At 36.8% G+C, this 18,567-nt stretch overlaps 2 protein-coding genes across 4 annotated transcripts; both read right to left on the bottom strand.

Annotated features, from left to right (window-relative positions):
- Nucleotides 1-1,374: 1,374 nt before the first annotated feature.
- Nucleotides 1,375-4,863, bottom strand: LOC109005103 (3-ketoacyl-CoA synthase 11-like). The gene is made up of 2 exons (XM_018983890.2): nucleotides 3,774-4,863; nucleotides 1,375-2,422 (listed from the first exon to the last, which is right to left on the bottom strand). The coding sequence occupies exons 1-2, from the start codon at nucleotides 4,551-4,553 to the stop codon at nucleotides 1,628-1,630; spliced, it is 1,575 nt and encodes a 524-aa protein (XP_018839435.1). The 5' UTR covers nucleotides 4,554-4,863; the 3' UTR covers nucleotides 1,375-1,627.
- Nucleotides 4,864-11,745: 6,882 nt separating this feature from the next.
- On the bottom strand, nucleotides 11,746-17,467 carry LOC109005104 (U-box domain-containing protein 44-like). Of its 3 annotated transcripts, XM_035683469.1 has the most exons (5): nucleotides 17,092-17,467; nucleotides 15,034-16,430; nucleotides 14,107-14,425; nucleotides 13,410-13,580; nucleotides 11,746-13,322 (listed from the first exon to the last, which is right to left on the bottom strand). In XM_035683469.1, the coding sequence occupies exons 2-5, from the start codon at nucleotides 16,264-16,266 to the stop codon at nucleotides 12,088-12,090; spliced, it is 2,958 nt and encodes a 985-aa protein (XP_035539362.1). In that variant the 5' UTR covers nucleotides 16,267-16,430; nucleotides 17,092-17,467; the 3' UTR covers nucleotides 11,746-12,087. The 3 variants fall into 3 exon arrangements, with proteins under 3 accessions (XP_035539362.1, XP_018839437.2, XP_035539361.1); XM_018983892.2 differs by having other exon boundaries at nucleotides 11,747-13,580; XM_035683468.1 differs by lacking the exon at nucleotides 17,092-17,467 and having other exon boundaries at nucleotides 11,747-13,580; nucleotides 15,034-17,078.
- Nucleotides 17,468-18,567: the final 1,100 nt, after the last annotated feature.

Genomic DNA, 18,567 nt, shown 5'->3' with positions numbered 1-18,567 from the left:
TCTGTTTTGACTGTTTAGTTATACTCAAATGCCTTGCTGGTATTACTCTGCATGTCCATTATGGGAGGCTATATATGTTGAGACTAGCATATCTATAAATCACTGTTGCACTGCTTGCTTACGCCTATTAATGCTGGGAAGATCAGTGGATCTATGGGGCAAGGTGGGGCATGGGGATATGGTATACCCAAAGTAATAGCACAGGAAGTGACCTGGGAGCAGAAATGGCAAAGTGTGTACGAATTATGAGATAGGAGCAAGAAAATGCAGAAGAGGATTTTGTGGGCTTTGGTGCAACAGATGGGGATTACAAAAAAATGTCACTAAATGATCTGTTATATATGTTCAGCTACATCTATTTTAAATGTTATTGATCCCTTCTGACTGTTATGCTCTTTCTAGATCAAAACAATAAGAGGATAGTCCTGGCTCTTCAAAGTGGACTAAAGAGTGAGTTAACCTGGGCATTGAATACTCTCACTCTACTCTCATTCAAGGAAAAGGATGACATGTGCTGAGATGCAAACTCCTCGTGCAAAAATACCTTGATTGCTGGATGCTCTTCTCCAAGTTGTATGTGTTTTTGTTTGTCTATGCATGCCCTGCTTATTATATATTGTCCTAATGGCACAAGCCCTCACTACATTTAAATTTAAAATGACACAGATTGATGACTGGCATGATATAGCGCTTCCAACAGAACTCATAAGGATGCTGAGGGTCAGAAAACTAGGCGCAAATTCCATTGTAACCGGAGTTGGGATTGAGTTGGGGGCATTGGGTTCAAATGGCACTCCCCTGCATTCCCAGTGAGGGTTGACATGGAGTTTTTCATTCCCCCCCCCCCCCAAACTTTGTGGGATCAAGTGTGTTACATTAATTTCACTTCAAATAATTGGATCATGAGCATGGGTCAGTGTTCTTACTCGTTTGAACTTCCTTTTTGAGATCTTTTGTACCAATTAGGTTAAGAGAGAGAGAGAGAGAGATCGCACCGAATTGCTTGTATCGTGGTTAATGTTGTTTATATATGTTATTGTGCACACAGAATATGAAGATAATCGAAGCTGAACAATTATCTCATCTAAATTTCAAGTGATATAATCAGATTGACGTGTGATAATCGTATCGAAGACATTTAATTCTTCAATTAAAAGTTATCAAGTTATGTATAACATTATTACAAGTTAAACGAGGCTTAAGTCATTAAAAAGAATCGATGTTCAAGTCATATGATTTCTTAATACTTGTAAAAAAAATTCATATGGTTTCTGTCTTTCTGAAAGAGTTCGTAGTTCCCTTGTTTGTCAAAACAAAAAGGAAAGGAAAAGAAAAAAACGATTAAAGACGTAGAGATTTCATCGAGGTTATGCATGAAAAACAAGAAACTGATGGTGCAAGCCTTTGATTTCAAAAGTACCATAAATCACATATGATCATCCAAGATACAATCTGACCAAAAGGCCGGGGGAGGGGGGGGTGTTGGGTTAAACAATCCAACATAAAAATAGAAAAAAAAAATGAAGTGAGGTGCTGCCTTGGGGAAATATTTATAGACCCAAATTCCTCGTTCCCAATAATGAAACCTTCTAGTTCCAGGACAATGGATGCATGCCACTTTCAATATTTAAATTCTCGAAACAATATTAATGGATTCCACTTTCGGAACATGAACTGGGAACTCATGAATCTCATCCATCCAAGGACTCTTCTCCTTAGCCGGATCAATGGTCTTCAATGCACGCCATACAGCACTGTTACATTTAAATCCCGAACCGAAAGCAATCTGCCATGTCCGATCACCCTTCCTGATCCTACCCTTAGCCTCAGTGTAAGCCAACTCATACCACAAAGAACTGCTAGAAGTGTTCCCAAACCTATTAAGAGTCATTCTCGAGGGCTCCATATGCCAGTCGGTGAGCTCAAGGTTCTTTTCTAGTTCATCTAGCACTGCTCTCCCTCCTGCATGAATGCAGAAGTGCTCGAAAGCGAGCTTAAAATCTGGAATATAGGGCTTAAGTTTCATTTTAAGAATTTTCCTTCCCACCAAAGTCGCAAAAAATAGCAGTTGTTCGGACATGGGAAGGACCAAAGGCCCGAGTGTGGTGATGTTGGTTTTGAGGGCTTCTCCGGCCACAGCCATTAGGTCTTTCGAGAGCGAGACGCCAATTCTTTTGGTTTCGTCCTCTCTTTGTAAGACACAATTGTAACACTTGTCATCGGAACCCTTGTGGGTGCGTACCGTGTGGACGAGTTGGTACTTTGAGCGGCGGCGATCAGACGATCGGTTGGATAGGAGGATGGCTGCGCCGCCCATGCGGAAGAGGCAATTCGAGACAAGCATTGACCGATCGTTGCCAAAGTACCAGTTGAGAGTGATGTTCTCCATGCTCACTACTAGGGCATAAGAGTTGGGGTGCACCTATATTAAGTTGAAAATAATTAATAGGTTGATCAGGAGGGACGTTTAGGTTAATTAAGAATATATAATAAAATTATGAAGCTAATTAATTAATTAGAGCATGCAACTCCACCCTTCATATATATATATATATATTGTTTGGTAGATATCAATTGTTGCTGCAGCTTATTGATCATGACGAGTAGTATTACATGTACTTATAATTTACTTAACACTTTTATTTATAATACTTACTTTATTAGTTTTATTTTGAAATTCAAATTTTATGATTTTTAACATATCAATAACTGATATGTAGAGAAATAAATTTTTTATAAATTTTTCTTAAATACATTTAGCATTTTTCATTACAAAAAGTTCCTCCCTCATGTACTAGCTATATATATATATATTTATTTATTTACTAAAGTAGCACATGCAATACTACTGGAGATAGATATTATTAATTAAGCATTTATTAAGAAGAAACGTGTACATGACAAAGAGTAAGGTGGCGGGTGAAATATGAAATTAATGTCTTGGCTATATAAATAGGAAATAGGATCAGTAGACGTAGTAGTGTATTAATAATGATTCTTGGGACCAAGTAGTATTGGTTGTATTGAATGTGAATTAATGTGACGGTACGTCGACATGCACATTTATTGGAGGAGGCCGTTGGGGGATCAGGCTGATTAATTATATGTTGCGACCTAACATCTTTTAACATGTCATCATGCCATCCACATCCAAAACTAGCTGGCCAGATATATATATATATATATATATATATGTATATATATATATATGTGTGTGTACATAGACCCCAAACCAGCAAGACAATACCATTATCTTTAATTAAAAATGGTTTATATATTATTTATTTATTTATATATATTATAGGTCAGGAAAAAGCTATATATTCCTTTATATCAAGAATACCCACCGAGACTACTGGATACTCATTGTAATTTTTTTTTAAATGTTATACGTAATTAAGAAAAACTTATAAAAAAATTATTTATCTGTGACTTAGTATTATTGATATGCTGAACATTATAAAATTAAAAATTAAAAATTAAAAAGAAAACTAACAAAGTCGAGGATTCTCGGTGGACATAGCAGCTAGAGGAATCTATATTATATATGTCAATAATATAGGTAGATGATATTATTGAAGAAGTTTTAGAGCATGCCAGATTTTGCACATCCATATATGATCATGAATTTATAATTAGCCCTGAATAACTTCTTTTTTTTGGTTAAATCCAATATTAAACATTAATTAGGTATATTTCATAGCCTAGAATTATTGTAAAGAATTAATGATAATTAAGAAAATGAAAATGAAAAAAATAGAGTAATTACTGACCTGTAGCAGCTGTTTAGCAAGGTCAATAGAAATAAGCCCAGCACTGCAACCCATACCACCCAGATTATAGCTCAAAATGTTCCCTCTGAGCTTGTAGTGATTCACAATCATGGCGGACAGCGACGGAGTTGGATTAAACAAGCTACAATTCACCACAAGAATCCCTATATCCTTAGCCCTCACTCCCGTCTTTCCCAAAAGCTCATCAATGGCTCCGAACATCACGGTCTCGGCCTCCTTCCTTGCCTCCGCCATGCAGGGATTGGGCGGGACTCTCAATACTGCCTCCGGCAAGTAGGTCTTCTGGCCCAGCCCTGACCTCTCCAAAATCTTTTTTTGAAAGGCCAAGTTTTCCTCTGAAAAACTCCCGGTTAGAGTAGATCTTTCCATGAAAATCTCCCTAGTGCACTTTCGCTCCTGTTCCGGCTTGTAACACGCGAAGTTTACAAGGTAAACTTTTCTGGGACGGCTCGTAAAGTAGAGGGTGGCGAAGAAAACCATCAGACATGAGCAGACAGTCACCGAGACAAAATGGAACTTTAAGTTCTGAAATAAATGGACGAATTCTTCGACAGTGAATGTTGAGAGATGAGCCGGAGCTATGCCCAGCAGCGGCACAAGCAAGAGATACATGGCGTTGGAGATTAGGTAGTGGTACCCGAGCTTCACATACTTGAGTCTAACGGATAAGAGAAAGTTAGGGAGCTTGTTTTTCCTTTCCACAGGAGCTTGAACCGAAATCGATTCAGTTTCCGGGTTTGGTTTCCTCTCATCCGCCATAGTAGTTGACCTTGATCAAAATAAAGCTCTTGGGATAAAGTTTCCGGACAAAAGAAAAATGGGCATGCAATAGAAGGGAAAACAGGGGAAAGAGACGAGAACAAAAGGAGTCAGGGCTGCAGAATTTGAATGATATGAAAAGCGTAACCCAAACCCAGAAATACAGTGAAATTTTAAAGAATAATGCTGAACTATATTATAATATGCATGTGATCAGAGGGGGGGCCAAGATATTGCAAAAAGCAATGCCCTGCGAAGATGGAGGGGGAGCAACATTTAAAGGAGTTGGAGAGAGAGAGAGAGGATGCTAAGTGCAACCACCCCAACGAACTTTTGATGTTTAAGCCGAAGGGGCATTGAATATGCCAACCAGGTCAAGAAGGATGTATGGGTTTCGTGGAAACAGTGAACATCTGAGCTACGTAATTACTGATCTCTTAGGGTATACCCCCACATTTCACCGTGTATATCGCCATGTCTTGTACGTGTTGTAGTAGCACGTGTCAGATCATATTGAATGAGGGCCCTTGATAATGGACCATATATGTAGCTCAACCTATTTTTTTCAAGTTTCAATAATAAATAAACCACTTTTTTATACTGTCAAAGTATATATATGTTCCTAAACTATCATTAATTCCTTTTTCTTCATGATCATGCATATAAAAACCATTATACAGGCCATCAGAATGGATCCAAATACCTGCATCAAATTCATTGTTACCAAACTATTTACATCATTTCAATATAGCACTCATATTTCTCGATATTTATATATATATATATGAAAAATGCTAAATGTATTTAAAAAAAACTTACAAAAAATTTACTTCTTCACATGTAAATTATCGATACGTTGAAAATCATAAAATTTGAAATTCAAAATTTGAATTTGAAAAGAAAACTAACAAAATGAATTTTGTAAGTAAAACTGTAAGTACATGTAGCACTACTATATATATAATTGGAGACAAAGTATCATGTATGTTATTTGAAAAACAATACCATGCACGTCGGGCCAACAGTACTAATCCAATGCCTAGTTACAATTATTATTTTTAATAATCCAATATGGTGCATGATCATCCCCAAACTATTTTTTGGACGAAATCATCTCCAAATTACCATGCTACTTGGAATGCATAATCTTAGTACCACTGCACTAGTCCAACAAAATCAGTACTTGTATAAGTAATGCAGCGTTACTATTATGTGGTTCATGTATTATCCGAGCGCATGCATCAACAATCACTACAAGGGGAATCATATTTCCCAACGATTCATTTTCGCTGGAAAAACCAATAAAATCCCTGCCTATCACCTTTCCCAGCAATTTATAAATCGCTGGATGTTTGCCGGTATTAAAGTCTCACTTTTGATCTATTCCAACGGAAGTCAAGAATCGCCAAGAAAGATTTTTTTTACCGACGAATTTTATTCGCCGCAAATAATATCTTTTATCGCCGCAATTACAAGATACAATGCAGTCGTTAATCGTTGGGAAAGATTAATTCTAGGGATTTAATACTGTACATGAAATCCTCGATGATCTCGAGAGTGAGTATGCAACCTTTTGAAAAAGAAAAAAGAAAAGCCAACTTCATAAAATTAAAACAAATCATTTTTTTTAAATGGGGTTTACCTTTTTTAGAGGGTTGCCCCGGACTTGCACTTATATATAGATCAACTTATGAATTGCTGCATAACTCATAAAATTTATAACCTAATGAAACCACCTCACCCTATATATATTCTAATATTATTTACTAGCCCAAGCTAGTTTTCAGCTATGTTAATGTCGTGCGTATGTAGTAATATATGATCAGGCAAACCATAATACTTTCGATCTGTTTAATATATTAATGTTTCGGAAAAGTTTAAACTCTGTCTCAGCTCATATTCGGAAAACCATTCGTGGCATATATACCTTACCGCGTAGGTGTTACAGACAGGTATACATATATGTGACCTTATACGGTCAAGTTAATGAACTTATATATATATATGTGTGTCTATCATGTGTATATATCCACATGGCAGCTTGTCGATCTGCAGAAAGCTGCCAGCTTTGTGATCTGTGCTTGTACTGATCAGTAGATGATCGATCAGGTGTGTCTTAACTCCTCTTTCTCCTATAAGCTGGAGTAAGCCAGCTTGCAAATTAAAGATAAAAATGGAGTCCTCATTTTCTAGCTAAAACATGCAAGCTGTCTTTGGGTTATTGATTGGGATGCTTGCAACTATATATATATATATATATATATATATATATATATAAACACACACACGCACACACACATACATACATATATATCTGTGAGAGGTAGATGCATGCTGCAGCCTGATGATCGATGATGATGATGCATTCATGTCACAATTAACGCATATTAATTTATATGCAGGTAGATAGCGAAGGATGGCGGTTCGGAAGTGGCATTGATGATAGCAGATCAGCAGTGGATGCATGCCTGGAAATGTGTATGAATCGTTGGTCAATCTCTCATTTAATTCATAATTGGTTTCCCTACCAACTTGCCTTTGCGCTAGTAACTTAATATTTTACTCATCCTAGCTAGTCTGCCTGCCTGCCTGCCTGCCTGCCTGCCTGCCTCCCTCCCTCCCAACCTCATGCCTCATGCCCCTCCTCCTCTGATGATCTTTTTGAGTCTACTTCTCAATATCTCATTTAAATTAAAGCTACCCTTAAACCAGAAGCTCCATTTGATGGTTAATTCATTAGAAATACAAGATTCAGAACATAAATCAAAACATGAGAAAACACCGGCCTAGCTTAAGTACTAATAGAAAGAGACTCCTTTCTGAACTTGAATTTTATGAAAGGTAAATTGTAATTGGTTAAGGGATGGCTTTAAGGGGTGCATGCCCCGTGTGATCCAGATCAGGTACTCCGTCTTGGGCTTTAGCTAGTCCGATCCTTAAAGTTCAAACTTTTCAAACAATATCACACAAAAGAATTAGCTAGCTACATCCATCGATCATAGCGTATGCAAATATATATAGTTTTGTCACTTTGTGGCATCACCCCTTTGACAGATAACCCAGCTATTAAGTAATAACAAATAAATTTCAATTGTCGCGCGATTTGTCGTAGCCGATTCAGTTTGATCAAAAGGGAAAGAAAGGAAGAAAAGTAGAAAAAGTAGGCCATCCATGGCCGAGGACAGTTGGGAGGAAGGAGCTCATGGTCCCACTCATTTATAGTCATGTGCCATTTGCCATTTGGGTAATTTTAGATAACCTAAATATATATATATATATATATATTAAAAAAAAAGGCCATTGATTGGAGGTATTGCTGCGTATGAAGCTGAGACTTATGCATGGCATTTCTGAAATATAGCTAACGTGCAGTGAACGTAGACCAAGTGGCTGGCCTGGTTATAACTTATGTCGTTGACAGGTGTGAACTGAGTTAATTTGTTGCCCTCCCAACTTTGACCTCCATACATATATACAAACTCTCTCTCTCTCTCTCTCTCTCTCTCTCTCTCTCTATATATATATATATATATATATATTAATGCCTTAAGTTTGAATAGTTGATTCAACAAATTAAAGAGTACGTACGAACCATTCCGGCCAACTAGTCTCTTAAATGCTTAAACTTCCAACCAAATTCTCACCAATTTCTTAGCAAGTTGGGACGACGTTCGTGTTTGGATATTATATAATTAATTCGATAGAGCACCACGTACGTGCGCATGTACAGGTATTCACTAGTCTTTATATATATCTCATTTGGCAGCTAGCTAGCTGTACATACGTACGTGCTCTACGTATTCTCTATAGAATATACATACCATGTACGCGGTATATATGCATAGGTCATGATGGCGTGCGTTTGCTCACCGCATGCAAAAATATAACCACATGCATTTCTCACTTATTACTATATGGATATATCATGATCATGATGGAACCATAATCTTAATTACTATGTTAAAAATTCATAATTAATTATGATCCTCTTAGAATTGGAACAAATCATAAGTTTTATATTCTTTCTGATTATATTAGATTGTAATGTAAACTCTTTACATGTGTATGTTTATTTTATTCTTTAATTAAAGTCGGTACATGGTGTATAGGGTACCTCAGTGAATATCAAATGTATAAATAGGATATTTTAGTCTTGTACAGACACACATTATTTTAATACAATGAATTTCTTACATTGAAAATTGGAGAGCTTAATATATAGATTATTCCAAATAAACTACAAATCCTTATATTTATAGTCATGCTGATCTCCTAACCATATACCAAAATCTAATGCTATTCTAATAAAAATAACAATCTTACTCCTATTCCTACTCCAGTCTGCAGCTTCTCCCCTTCGTAGTAGACAGCTTCCAAGTTCCGATTCCATCAAATGAGTACTCATATCTCACGTATACGAGTGATTAATGAAAAAAATTCAAATTTAAACTGACACATTGACTTGTACTAATATATAATATTCGGGAAAGAGTAGCGCATGTGCTAATAATAATTCTCTTGATTGTTGTGAGTACAGTGTTGCTGAATGTCTGGCCAGCGCTAGCCGACAATATGGTTGGATTTGGATTAATTCCTGACTCCTGGCTTATAAATAGCAAGTAATTACTACAAGAAATTGGGTCTATTGCGGCGAAAGGTGGTCTGCTGCAAATAATGTCGCCGCAAGTGATATTCTCAAAATTCTAATTAGAGAGGGTACGAGCAGAAGATCTCAACCACCATGGGAAAATAATCAAAACAAGAGATTGTTAGCTGCATATATACATTTTGCCCTAGAAGTCGACCGCTCTACTCTAAATAACTACGATCGAGGTTATTAAAATTTAATCACATCTTGGTTTGAGAAATAGTAGTAGATCTACGTACAAATGTAACTGATTGATCAAACTTAAAATAGTACGTCTGATTTATTTTACAATTTAACACATTATATATATCAACTTCACCTTATAAATTTACCTTCATAAGATTATTTTGTGAACAAAATATTTCTCTATTGATTGATGCATGTGGATGGATATATATATATATATATATATTGCTTTGTGTCTTGACATTAATGGGTTTTAATTGTCTTTTTTTTTTAATGATTAAATATTTTTTTAAATAATGTTGTGAATTTTTTTAAATATTTAAAGAGATTTAAAAAATGCATGAAAAAAAAAAAGATCGAATGACCTTCTCGATGACTTTTTTTGTGCTATACTCACGCGCGGTCAGTATGGTAGTGTCTATGTATGTATGTAAGTATGTATGAGTGAGGAACAAATTTTATTTTCTTCAGTTTCTGACATCAATAGATGTTGAGTGAACAGATTTATTTTGATTCCGTGCAGAAATTACTGTTTATAATCGATTTTTTCTTTTTCTTTTTGCAAATTTTCCGAACAAACCTATCAACTTAATTAGAATCTTAAATTTCGTACCTACCACCTAATTAAACAGCTTGTTAATTACTTCTTCAGATTTTCTTCTCTCTCTCTTTTTTTTTTTTCTTTTTTTTTTGAAAATAGGAATTGCATTTTTAAAACATATATATAATCAAACATATATTTTAATTTTCTGAAATTATAAAACCTACGAAATCCTCTCTCACCTGCATGGCAATTTCTCATCTTTATTTATTTATTTATTTATATGATTTTTCAAGGGCTAAATATACCCAACAGTACTACCCATTTTCATCCGATTGCTTAGAACGACAATTAATTAGTTCGCTAAACGTTGTGCACCGAACCACATGGAAAATGATGATCATTCTTCTGATCAGCATAAAATTAAACAGTACTGGATTTGGTACCTACCAACCCACCTATCCACGGAAAACTACTCAAGATATTCTCAAAATTCTATTTATAGGTCGACGTTGATAGTGCATATACGTAATAAAATGTTTAGATTAGAAAAAATAAATTGTTTATATTATATAATTTAATTTTAAATAGAAATTTTTAATTTTACAAATTAAATAATACTATTTAAATTATGTGAATAGTAGGCTCTGCCGACATCAAAATAAAATCACTATTCTCAAAATGCAATGTTTAGGATGATATCAATATTGTGGATGAAAAAGGAACTTCACGTACACTCTCAAAGGCAGCGTTGGTCATCAATGACGTTGTCAACTTCAAAAACGATAATTCCGGAGAAGTTAATTAAAAGAATTGCTGGCGTGACAAAATATATAAATCTGACAATATAGGTTATCTCTCTCTCTCTCTCTCTCTCTCTCTCTCTCATATATTATATATATATATATGTATGCACCCACCTAGGTTTCCCATATTTGTATTGGTGGGTTTTCTGGATCACCGAGGATATATCTATGGAGAGAGGGCTATGGCCCGCTGCCCCTTTCTGGGGCTACCCTTACTCAGTTTAAAGTCAATTTGTACAAATGCTAATTCACGGTTTAATTTTCACAGACAATTTCATTTCATCTGTGTTTTTTTTTTTTTTAATACTAGAAGTTGAAAAAAGTGAATAAACATAAGATTCATATAAAAAAAAATTAAATTTTTAATAATAGTCCATACTCTTTTTTTAAATAAATCATACGTATCGATTATATAATTTATGACTATATCGGATATTATTAGACGATGACAGAAAAGCCTTTTATTTATTCATCTCTATCATAAATGAAACCTGGGCCCAAACTTTTATGAGGAATGGCCTGGCCATCTTGACTTATTGGATATCAACAATCTCGACTATTGGATCAAAAAAGTTGTTCAATATCACATATACGCATGCGTTTTCTACATATCTAACGACGATGAACACTCGAATCGACAAGAGAATGCAGGAATGAAGGGGCGCCGTTGCACAATTTTGTGTGGACATCCGAACTTGTCTTCTGCTTCAAAATTTTAATTTTAAAAATTTTGAAAATAGGTAATTATGTATTCTTAAAAATCTATATTTTGGGTTTAAAGTGAAATTTTAGTGGTTAATTTTCATCGGACATCATGTATTAGCTGGGGACAAGCGGACAAGTAAATTAATCAGGCTCTTGATGAAAGCTGGGTTTTAAGCTCACGCTCCGATTATAAAATGATATGAAAGCATAGGGCTGGTCTCTCCTCAAATGATCCTGTGATGCTTTTTCTTAAGGCAGTGTGTGTATAAGACTATAATCAGAAATCCCACTTCCAAGCTGAAGTATATGGTCAGAATAAAATCACAAAAGAATCATATGTAGTAGATTATCGAATGCATGGTATAATCTTCATGTTCATAACAATCTTCTGAAGGGCTTTGGCTGGAGATTATGCAAGTATCTGAATACATAATTGTGTATGTTAAGAGTACAGACTAGAAACCAATATTCCTCTTTACAAATGGTGGGGAGTTATATATAACATGACTAGGCCCCCCATAAATGAACCGAATAAGACATTGAAGCCCTGGGAGTGAGACTTAATTACTGACTTCCCAATTACTCAGAGAAGCGAATGGTGAAACACAAAAAAGAAGCAAACTCTAAATTGACCCGGTAGCCAAAATTTCACCCATATAGTCCCGGAATGAAAGATGTTGATGATCTTGAATAGCGTTCCAGGAGGGCCAAGACTTTAGCAGCCTTCCTACCGAGATGGCCATCCTCATAAACATTCCTTCCAGTTAGACCAACAAGATGTACTCTAGCTGTTGATCCATAGCATTCCACCATCTCTTTTTGCACAAAAACTTTCTCCAAGAGTCCCAAAGCCTCCTCCTTTAGAGAATTCGTTCCCCACGTCAAAGTCTCTAATATAGGTTTTATGGCTTCAGCCTTATGTAAGACATTGGCCCCTCTCTGAGGAGAGCCGTCCAGAATCAAAGTAGAAAGTGTCTGGATTGCTTCATAAGCAGTTGCATGAACCTCTTCACTTAAGAGCTTTACCAAGTCAGGCAAAGCCTTTGCCTCCAACAGACAGAATGTATCAGTCACACTACAGATACCACCATGTGCTGAGCATAAAGGATTACCTGATAGCCGGAAGCACCAGCAAGTACTTGATTTGACAACAGTGAGCTTTGGACTGCTCATGGAAAGAGTACCGATGAGTGCTGCTGCTCTTGCCTTTGCTGTTACAGAACCAGCCCTGAGAAAGTTTACAAGCAAAGGGTATGCTCCTCTTTCAACCAAAATACGCTGCGACTTAATATTTGTGGGATCTGAGAACCTGAAGAGTGCACTTAGTGCATTTTCTTTTGCTTCAATAGTCCCAGTTCGTAGAATTTTTAGAATAGCATCAATTCCTTCCAATTCAATTAACTTCATGGTGAGTGGTCCTTCTGATTTTGGTAGGTTTGCTAATAAACCGGCAGCAGCCATCTGTACATCACCCTTATCCTCATTCTCCAGAAAACCCACCAAGGCCTCTAGCCTCCTTGGCTTGAGAAGGTACTCCACAACTCCTTGTGGCTCATGCTGAGAGAAAAGGAAGAGTAAATTGATAGCAATCTCCCGAATTTCAGAGTCAGAGTCATCAAGAAGGGGAAGCACTAAGGACACTCCATCGGCAGTGAGAACCGCTTTCTTAACCAACCCTGCTTCAAACTTGCAAATTCCTAGCAGGGTACGCAAGGCTGGCCTTCGGAAATTGTGGGCCGAGTTAGCTTTCTGCTGCAAAGCTAACAAATTAGTGATGATAGGCTCTAACTCAAGTTGTGCCCCTCCTTCATCAACAAAGAATTTAATGCCATCATCTTCAGAAGCAAGTTTCTCAAGGATTTCAGAGCATTTCACAACAATAACTGTGCACACATGCGGAGCAAACATTAGTTTCAAAACAAGTGAAACTCCACCAGCAGCAGCAATGAGCTCTTTATTGGCATCGCAACCTGATAGTTTAACCAGGGCTGATAAGGATAATTCTTTTGACTCAATATTCCCAGATGTCATCTCAAGCAAAGGAGGTATAACCCCTTCCGCGCCAAGGAGCTTCAGATTCGAATCAGTCAATTCTGTATTAACAATTGTTCTTACCATTGACATCCTCGAAGACTGGGGCCCTGAAAATTTTCAGAATGATAAAATAATATGACTGATGTTGCATTTTAAGGATTCTAGACAATCGGGATGTTGCATTTTAAGGATTCTAGACAATCGGGCATTGCAGCTTTAGTGTTGAACATACAGAGAGAATAAGATGAAAAGGCGCATATCTGGATACCCAAAGGATTAAAATCAATCTACAATACATATCAACTTGTGTTGTGCCTTCTTAATCATTCATCAGAATAATGAAATGGTGCTGCTTATTGTTACCAGAATTTATGGTCATGACTTCAGACTAGAACACTGGTTGGTTACCACCAAATGCCATGAGTATCATGAAACAATATTGTGAGCATTATGTGGAGATATGCTGATTTATCTGATGACACATTCTCTATAATTCATTTAAACGACAGTATTGATAGAATCTTCACAAGCATGAATCACAAAAATAACATTGCAAAATTTTCATATTTTATTTCTCATGTAACCAAGTAAAAACATGTTATACCTAACCCTAAAGGAATTATATCCGCATACCTTGAACTATGCGTTCAATAAGTGGTTTATACCAGCCAGCTTTGGCAGCACGAGAAATATTCTCCTCATCTATCTCAAATAGCTTCATCAAGATTTTTTCGGCAGTCTGTGCTGACTCCCTCTGAAGACCCTTTAACAGGGTGACAAGAAAAATAATTGCACTGCATTGCTGAGAGAGTTTCCTGCAGACAGACACGTTCCAGCCAGATCTCTCTTGCAACAACTCATAAAGCAATTCAACTGCGGCCTTTGAGATGCTTGAATCACGCCCTAAGCAAGGAATAATGTGATCCCATCCCCGGGAATCGAACACTTTCTCCTATGAATTTGATTCAACTTTTCAATTTAGAAACTGTGAAGTATTTTAGTTTTTCATTTTCTCGATTTTTTCATTATTTTAAATCACGAAACAATTGAGAAACTCAAATATATGTTGTTAAGGTGTCTGTTATTTTATGATATGAATTCATCTAGATTTGAGATAGAAAAATTCTATTCCTAAACTTCATACACCACACACCATCCTTTTTATGATTTCTTTAATTTTATTCTCTTACCAAATATATGGTATGTGAATTATGAGTAGAATAATTCAATTATTTTAAGAATAATAAAACCAAAAAAAACTTTAAAAAAATTTAAAAAAAATAAAAAAATCTTAGTGAGTGGTGTATGGGCTTATGAATAGCAATGCTCTTTGAGATAATAGGAGTGCACACCCCATCAAAACCAGCAAAAGGAAATTCATTCACGAGAGTGATTGGTTAAACATTGAATATGTAAAATTTAACCATATTTTTCAGTGCAACTCTTCTTAGCTCTTAAGGGCCCTGCTATTTTGTACACCATGCAATACATCTTTTCCCTCTTCTTTTTTCACTAAAAAAAATTCCTTTTCAATTTAGAAGGCTTATGGAAGCTTCTTACCTTGTTTCGTGCATGCCCTTCTACAATATCTTTCAAGGTAATCAAAATCTTTCTCTTCACATCTCTGTTGTGGGAACTTCCGAGGATAGAGATTACAATATCAGTAAGCCCTCCAATGGAAACCCAGTCCTTGTTAATAGAACTTTCTCTCACAAGATATTGCATCTGACTCAGTGCCTCTTCCACAGATGAGTCGACACCTGACAACAGCTTTGCCTTGGAAGATCGTATATTGAGGCAGTAATTAAGTTCTCGCCACTCTTCTATTGATTGTCTCAGTGGAAGGTTAGACCTTAGAGAAATATCTTCAAGAACCTCACCTGTTTTAGGATCCGATCTCTTGCCACTGTCTAACCAAGATATGATGGCATCTCGCTCACATGTTGTACCAGTGCAAAGGCTGACAGGATCAGTCATCACAGATTTACAGATACAGCAAAGAAAAGAATTAAGTGGGGGGATATATTCTTCCCTATCATCATATCGTTCTATGACCTGAACTCTTTGGAGATACTGCTTCTTGACTTCTTCATAGTCCCTTGCAGCATCAGCTCGAGAGAGGAGCTCAATAACCTGCTCCAAAAAGAGAACTTCAGCTCTTTCTTTCCGGTTGGCAGCTTCTTCTTTTTCCCTTCTGAAGCTTGCTAGCTCTTTGCTTATCTCAGAGGGCTCCACGGGCACCCCAACTGCCCTTGCAATTTCTTCAAGCATGTCATTTGCAAAACCCTGGTCAAGTTTCTGGTCTCTAATACCTTGGTTTAATTTGTCAACAATTTGGAGCTGAGAATGTGAAGCCTCAAGTTCCACTCTCTGCATCTCATTCTGTAACCTAAGCACCTGATCTGATATCCGTGAAAGAACTTCAGTATTTGCAAGCGACAGTGCAGCCAAAGACTTTCCAATATCCCTTGTGACTTCTTGTACCTCCTTGACAATGTACCGGCACCTGATCAGTAAGTAGAATCGGGCACAATTTTTATACTTCTCAACCAAATTATTAGCCTTTTTAACATCTGCTTCAAGAGACTCTAGGGCGAGCCTCGCAGCTTGAGAATCATTTAATTCTCGACTCTGCAATTCCTTTAAGACTGGTTCAATTTCAAACAAGTGCTTTGATAGGACCTTGAAACTCTCCTTCTCGAAAAGAACATCCTTTGCCGCTTGAGCTGTTTTAAAGACCTGATTTGTTAGCACAGTCAAGATGGTCCCTATAGGTATGAGCTCCAAAGACATTATATTGACCTCTATGCCAGATCTTCCATCACAACCATAGAAAGTAAGTTGCTTCCGTGACCTAGAAATTGAAGATCAGACAACCACGGTCTATATCCTCACCCTCCAGCTATTTCCACCGTGCCACTCTCCTCTTTGAGTATCTAAACTACTTCCATCTTTACCTATTCATTAGTAAAAAAAAACTCCTCGAATAAGCCTTTAAAGGGGGGAAGGGAGGGGTGGGAGAGGAAAGAAAGCAAACGAATATCAATTTAACAACAGACGCCAATCTAAAGAAACATATACACAATAAACCGCAACTTATAAATTCAGAGCTTTGTCAATGGGGAAATCTAAACAAACAAATTCATGTACCAGCAACTTGGATATTGACCTCCACAAACTTATTTCATGGAAACTTTAGGGGTAAAAGAATTCACATCAACCCAATTATAATCTTCCAATAGCGTTATAGTAGCAAACTTGAAAAATAAAAACCAAAACCACATTAAGACAAATAAAAATCCAATGTCTAAAAAAGGCACACTATATAAGCTTTGGAGCCCGAGGAATGCATAACTTAGCGACTTCAACTGGTTGACATAAATAGGCCTTTGAAATTTCAAATATAAAATAGCTACAAGGAAAACCATAATTCCTCTGTTTGGCTCCTGAGAAAGGGTCTATAAAGTACAGAAGAAATATAAGTAATTCAACTGAGCAAAACAACCAGACAGAAGGTAATTCAGAACTGCATTTTCTTCAGGTTTCTCGGCAGCCAGACAGAAGGTAATCCTCATTCATAGTACATGTAAGGAAAACAAAATAAAAGGCCATACTTACAGTCTATCTTCAATTCCTTCGAAACAAGAACCATACGAAAGCAAAAGGAAAAAAGAAAAAAAGTCAAAACACGGGTGAGAAAATCTCAGCACTCTGGAACTCAAACATTGGCACTATCGATGGCTGCCGACCTCAGAATAAAACAGACATTGTTACGTACGGAAAGTGAAGACTTGGATATTAAGTCAAGGTTCTTCCAGGGAAATTTCGAGACAAAATATGATCCCATCTTATGGTATTTATAGCACGCGGTGTGGAAAAAAGAAGAAAGAGCGTGTGAATATTTCCGGGAAACTTCAACGCGGAGGGGGCAACTAATCGAATTCAACCTTTCTGCCAGCTAGTGTCGTGGGTTTTTTCGGGAAAATTGTTTTGCTTCTCTTCCTTTTGGACTTGTTCCGGCAGTGACAGTTGATTTGAAGGTAATGATACCCTTACTACCGGTTACCACTTACCACCGCTCTACTGGTCAAAAGTCTACGTGGCTTTCTTTTTTATTTTATCTCTCTCCCTCTGCCTTGATTCAAAAAGCCTGTGTCAGAATTTTCTCAAACACGTCTTCACTCCCACAACCTATCTCAAGCTTAGAACGAAGCAACGAAACCCCTCTTGCGTACGATCTCTCTCTCTCTCTCTCTCTCGTCTGCTTCCTATAATAGCTAGCCACCGTTCGACGGCACCGGCACGAGACAGAGAGGTCAAACGCGCGCTCTCTCTCTCTCAATATTTTCTATGGATTGAATAATTTATTAACGAAATTTGTTAAGTAAAAGCGATTTGGCGTACCAAATCACATACTAACATTCACATAATTTTTTTATTACAAAAATAAATAACAAAATGCCTCACATTTAATATTGATATGCAGTTTAGTGCACGAAATCGCTTGTAAGAAAAATTTTCCTTTATTAACTTACTGGTCAGCATCCCATCTGTAGGTTATGATAAGTCATTCAATTATGAATGTCAATATTCAGAATGGATGAAGTTAGGGGTGGGCAGCCAGGGCCATCTCGCCCCCCGCATGGGTGGGCGAGCTATCCCGCTTCAAATGGAGAGGGCTTAGTGGAGGCGGGAGGCGAGATGACCCTAGCGGGGCCCCACCCCCCGCTCCGTTCCGCTCTGCATATATAATTATTTATTTATTTATATAAATATAAATAAACATAATGTATATATATAATAAATATATATAATTTATTAAAGACTTAAAATTATATTCAAGTCAGATAATCTAAAATTTAACTCTAATAAGTTTAAGTTCTTTTTATATTTATAAATTTTAATTTATTTTTTTTTAGACTAAAATTTTTTTTTTAAACACAATGTGTGCCTAGGCGGGGGGCGGGACGGATGACTTTTTTTTTCTTGGCGGAGGAAAAATCTCAACCCCCGCATGGGCGGGATGCGGGAGAGGATACTCCCGCCCTGTACTATGAAAGTATCACCCCTAGACGAAGCAATAATGTCATTAGG

The sequence above is a fragment of the Juglans regia genome, chromosome 12, assembly GCF_001411555.2.
Source record: "Juglans regia cultivar Chandler chromosome 12, Walnut 2.0, whole genome shotgun sequence".
Lineage (NCBI taxonomy): Eukaryota > Viridiplantae > Streptophyta > Magnoliopsida > Fagales > Juglandaceae > Juglans > Juglans regia.
The sequence above is the reverse complement of the archived record's forward strand: the minus strand, read 5'-3'. Positions and strand labels throughout refer to the sequence as shown.

Coding starts and splice junctions, on each gene's coding strand:
- LOC109005103 (XM_018983890.2), bottom strand. CDS start 4,553: ATGGCGGATGAGAGGAAACCAAACCCGGAAACTGAATCGATTTCGGTT. Junction 2,423..3,773: donor TTGCTAAACAGCTGCTACAG/GTCAGTAATTAC, acceptor AACTTAATATAG/GTGCACCCCAACTCTTATGC.
- LOC109005104 (XM_018983892.2), bottom strand. CDS start 16,266: ATGTCTTTGGAGCTCATACCTATAGGGACCATCTTGACTGTGCTAACA. Junction 14,426..15,033: donor AAGGGCATGCACGAAACAAG/GTAAGAAGCTTC, acceptor TCAAATTCATAG/GAGAAAGTGTTCGATTCCCG. Junction 13,581..14,106: donor TATTGAACGCATAGTTCAAG/GTATGCGGATAT, acceptor GAAAATTTTCAG/GGCCCCAGTCTTCGAGGATG.